The sequence below is a fragment of the Vigna unguiculata genome, unplaced genomic scaffold (genome assembly GCF_004118075.2).
Source record: "Vigna unguiculata cultivar IT97K-499-35 unplaced genomic scaffold, ASM411807v1 contig_684, whole genome shotgun sequence".
NCBI lineage: Eukaryota > Viridiplantae > Streptophyta > Magnoliopsida > Fabales > Fabaceae > Vigna > Vigna unguiculata.
This window is the reverse complement of record NW_021011410.1, coordinates 100207-105038: the sequence shown is the minus strand read 5'-3', so window position 1 is coordinate 105038 and position 4832 is coordinate 100207. Positions and strand designations below refer to the sequence as shown.

At 43.3% G+C, this 4832-nt stretch overlaps 1 protein-coding gene across 1 annotated transcript; it reads left to right on the top strand.

Annotated features, from left to right (window-relative positions):
- Nucleotides 1–3260: 3260 nt before the first annotated feature.
- On the top strand, nt 3261–4205 carry LOC114172709. The gene has a single exon (XM_028057039.1). The coding sequence runs from the start codon at nt 3261–3263 to the stop codon at nt 4203–4205; it is 945 nt and encodes a 314-aa protein (XP_027912840.1).
- The last annotated feature ends 627 nt before the right edge of the window (nt 4206–4832 follow it).

The following is a 4832-nucleotide window of genomic DNA, read 5'->3' as shown; positions in this document are numbered from 1 at the left end:
AAAGTTGTAAAAATGGCAAAAAGGAAATAATTGTTGATGACAGAGTGTTGAAATGAAAAATGATTGCTGTCTGAAAAAGAGAAAAAGAAGAAGAAGAAGTAAAGATTGTTTTTGAAACTGTGCTCCATAACTCTTTCTTCCTTACTATTTCAAAAACACACAAATCCTAAAGTTTTTCCTACCTTTGCCTTGGCCTCATCATAACCTGTTAAAAGTCCTCATGATTTTTGAATGCATGTTTTCTGAAAGCTGTGAATATTAGAGTCTTGCTAAGCATTGAGAGTGTTTACTTGCATGGGTATTTTGAGTGAAAACACAAGCCAAAACACTTGAGCGAATCTTGGTGAGAAAATATATATTTAACTTGAGTGTTTCTCTTTCATATTTGATTATCTTGTAAACTCAAAAGATTAACTCATGTGTGAAAAACAGAATTTTATCCATTTGTTTGTGCTTGACAACATGATTTCTAGAAGATTGATCTGTTTCCATTGGTATTCAATTCTTTAATCCACTGAAAATATGGAATAAAAGACCTCAGAAAAGAGTTTTGAAATTGTTCAATTTTGCCCAGGAGTGCAAAAGGATAAGTGTGGGTGTGTGATGAGTTCAAATTTTTGCCCTCATTTAATATTTAAATTTGGGGATTTAATTGAATTTTCTGTGCTTAAAGATTGATTTAATTAGGATTTGTGATTATTGGATTTATTGAGTAAGTTTGGTAAAAGTGGCATAAAAATTGATTTTAGTTGCATAAAATATTATTGGATATTTTAACGTTTGTTAATGCAGCTGGAATTTATTTTTGGTCGATTAATAATGTGATTTTGAAATATTCAAAGTTACAAAATAAGTCCAAAATCAAGAAATTCTGAAAAAGAATAAATCAGGAGCTAAATGCACCCCCAGTTTTTATTTGCACACTCCTTGCTCAAGTGGACCACAAAAACCTGTTCTGCACCCCCAGTTTTCACTAAGTTGCACCCCTCCTACCACTTAAACTCCACTAAACCAGATCATGCCATGTGGCAATCCCCACCTCTTAAAATTAGCCAACCAGAACAAGCCACGTGTCATAATCCTACCCTCACCAAATTAACCAATCAGATTCTGCCACGTCATCATCTTCATCTCCCAAAACAGAAACCCTAATTTTCCCCAAACACCTCGCCGGCGACGCACCAGCAGCGACAGCACCACCACGAATCTGCACCTTGCGCCACCTTCATCTTCTCCGCGCAACAGCGAGCTAGAAGCAGAAACCCCGCGCCTCCGTCTTCTCCGCATCTCCGTTCACGCACCGCACCTGCAATCTCCATTACAGCAGCTACACCGCGACGCGCATCACCACCACGAGCAGCGCCGCCTCCATCTTCGAACCTCCATGCCTGAGCCAGATCGGAGCAGAACGCAACAACAGCAGAAGCGGCGCAGCCACCACCGCGAGCCACCGCGAGTTTCCGCAGCACCATCTTCTCGCCTTCGCGCCGCCGTCACGAAACACCACTACAGTTCCATCTTCTCGCATCCAACAGCGTCGTTCGCGCACCACCATCAAGCAGCCGCCGCAGTCACCTTCTCCGTCCACACGCAGATGCAGCGAACACCACTGCACCTCTGCAACGCGCGAGCCACCGCGAGGACGCATCCAACCTCCACACTTTGGTCCTCCATTCGAGACAGCTTCATTTTCTCTGCAACTCGCCGCCGCACCACTACACCACCATGGCCACCGCAGCTTCACCACCATCTTCGAACAGGAACCGCGTCGGAAGAGCTCGCCGGAGCAGCACCACGCCGGCAGCCGCGCCGTCACGAGGGAGGGAGAAGAGTGTGAGAGTGAAACCCTAATTCTGGAGAGAGACACTATGCGCCACGTGTCAGGCTGCTATTGGACAGTCAAACTGGTCAACTGGTCAAACTCTGGTCAAACTCTAGTCAAACTCTGGTCAAAGTCAGCAGTCAACTCTGGTCAAAACTGCAAATATGGTTAAATGAGAAGGGCAGAATTGGAAATTGGACAGAAATTAAGTTGCTAATTAATTAAATAAAAATAAAATATTTTAGCAACTGACAGATAAAGCCCAAAGTCCAGTGGAAGCCTATATAAAGAGACTTAAGGGAGTAGAAGCGGGACACAATTCACAACTGACAATTTTACAACTCACAGCTTAGACACTTAGAACTCTCTGGTTTTGGCAGATACCGTCTCCACCACATCTCTCATTCTTTCTTTTATTTTCTTTCTTTCATATCATCATGTATTCCATCAAAGCCATGGAGGGCTAAGCTTTTAAGGGTTGATTCCACTGTAATTTCTTAAATGGATTCTGAGGTTAGATGAATTTATATGTTTTGTTATTTTGATTATTGTTGTGGTTTTTGTTTATTTATGTCCTTTGCTTCTTAATCGAATAGAGAATAATGATTTTAAATCTACATGCATGCTAATCATATGAGTTAAGAGGTTTTTAAATAAAATTGAGACTTTACTTTGATTTTGTTTAGAAACTTTCATTTGATTAAATAAGTTTTTGCCAATAATTGAGACTTTAATTTGATTAGAGGTAATTACTTTAACTAAAATTAGTCAAGACTTTACTTTGATTAATTAAGTTTTCTATTTGGTAAAGAAACAAAGGAATAGACATGATTAGGCATAGTAAAATTAATTGAGACTGTACTTTGATTGAATTTACTATGTACAATCTAACAATTCTCACTTTTAATTGAGACTGTACTTTGATTAAAAGTGAGGATGCCAACAAATGAATTGAGTCTTTACATTGATTGATTTGTAAATCAACAACAATAATTAATTTAACAATAATCTCTAGATAACCAATGAAGAATCTTATTTAGAAAAAGTAGTGGAATTGACCTATTTACTATTACTGTGTTTACAATCTTCCGTGTCATTTTCTTTGCATAACAAAACCCCCCTATTTTTATAGTTGCTAGTTTTAAATTGCATTTTTGAGAATCAAATATTTGAGATCAATTCCGTATTCGTTGTGAGACGACTCAGGGTTATCTTAACCCTAACTATTTTCTTCACTACAAACTGGCAATACTGAAGTTGCTAAAGTAGTGGTAATTTGATTGCCTAACGACAGCGATATCAAACCAGGGAGGAATCCCGCAGCAATGAAGAGGGAGGGGATGGTACCGGACGAGACGAGTCCCGAGCACAAACCGCCACCAACCAAACAGAAGCAAGGCCCAGAGCAGTCAGACGCCACCCTTTCGTGGACGGGATTATGGAAGCAGAACTTCTCGCGCGCTGGAAGGGGTTAACTATGAGCCAGTACGATGGCACTACTGATCCGGAGGAGCACGTGGACGTCTTCACCACCCAGGCAGGATTGTATACTTCGGACGACGCAATCCTCTGTCGTGTTTTCCCAACATCCCTGAAAGGGCCAGCACTCAATTGGTTCACACGATTGCCACCCAACTCTATCGACTGTTTCGATACGTTGGCTACCCGTTTCGGCATACAGTTTGCCACTAGTAAGCCACACCACCTTACTTCTCTGGCATTGGTAAATATACGACAGGAAAAAGGAGAGTCTCTACGGGAGTTTATGGAACGATTCGGAAAGATATCCTTGAATATCTCTAATTTGAATCCTGAGGTCGCCATGCACCACCTCATCACAGCACTAAAGCTTGGCCCTTTTGTTGACAGTCTATGCAAGAAGCCCGTGAACAATCTAGACGAACTTCGGACCAGGGCCACTAAATTCATGCAGATGGAGGAATTGAAAGAATTTCGCAATACAACTCGATCGGATGCACAGGAGAAAAGGCACCATGACAGGGAGCGAGCGTTAGCACCCCGATCCGGCCACAGGTTCAAGGACTCTAGGCAGCCGAAATACAACAGGTACACACCACTCGTGTCCAACAGGGCAAGAATTCTGGAAGAAGCACTGAACACCGATCTAATAACAACCCCTCGAAGGGCCCCGACTCCCCCGAACGCCGACACCACCAAGCATTGTCGGTATCACCGAAATTATGGGCACACAACAGAGGAATGCTTTACCTTGAAAGACAAAATTGAGGAATTGATACAGGCAAGGCACCTAAGAAGATTCGTAAAGCGGGAAGGCGGGGGATTCTCCTCAAGGGGAGAACGAGAAAAGCGCTACGAGGAGCGACCACGAAGCCCACAGAGGGGCCGAACCCGAAAAAGATGATGAGCGAGATACGAGAGCAAGACCATTGAGAGGAGTAATCAACTACATCTCTGGAGGTTTCGCAGGAGGTGGGGCCACTACGTCTGCAAGAAAGAAGTATGTGCGAGCAATACAGAGTGTCAACGCCGTGACAGTATGTCCCAGACGGCACATGCCACCCATCACGTTCCGAGACGACGATTTCCAAGCAATCGACCCCCAGCATGACGACCCAATGGTGATATCAGTAGAGATCGAGGACTTCGCGGTCAGGAAAACCCTGGTGGACCCGGGTAGTTCGGTGGACATCCTATATTGGGGCACTCTCAGGAAGTTGAAAATTCCAGAAGAAGAAATCCAACAATACTCAGAGCCGATCGTGGGCTTCGCAGGGGAGCGAGTGAATACGAAAGGCTACGTCGACTTATTCACCAAGTTCGGAACAGGAATGGTAACACGAACGGTAAAAATTCGGTACCTTATTGTAGATGCTCACACCTCTTATAATATTTTGCTAGGGAGACCCTCATTGAATACGCTTGGTGCAGTAGTCTCCACATATCACTTGGCCATGAAGTTTCCATCTGCCTCAGGAGACATAATCACGGTGCATGTAGACCAACCGACTGCTCGCAGGTGTTACGCGGA

What these genes read in the sequence shown, in the direction of transcription:
- LOC114172709 (XM_028057039.1), top strand. Translation starts at nt 3,261, where the DNA reads ATGGAAGCAGAACTTCTCGCGCGCTGGAAGGGGTTAACTATGAGCCAG.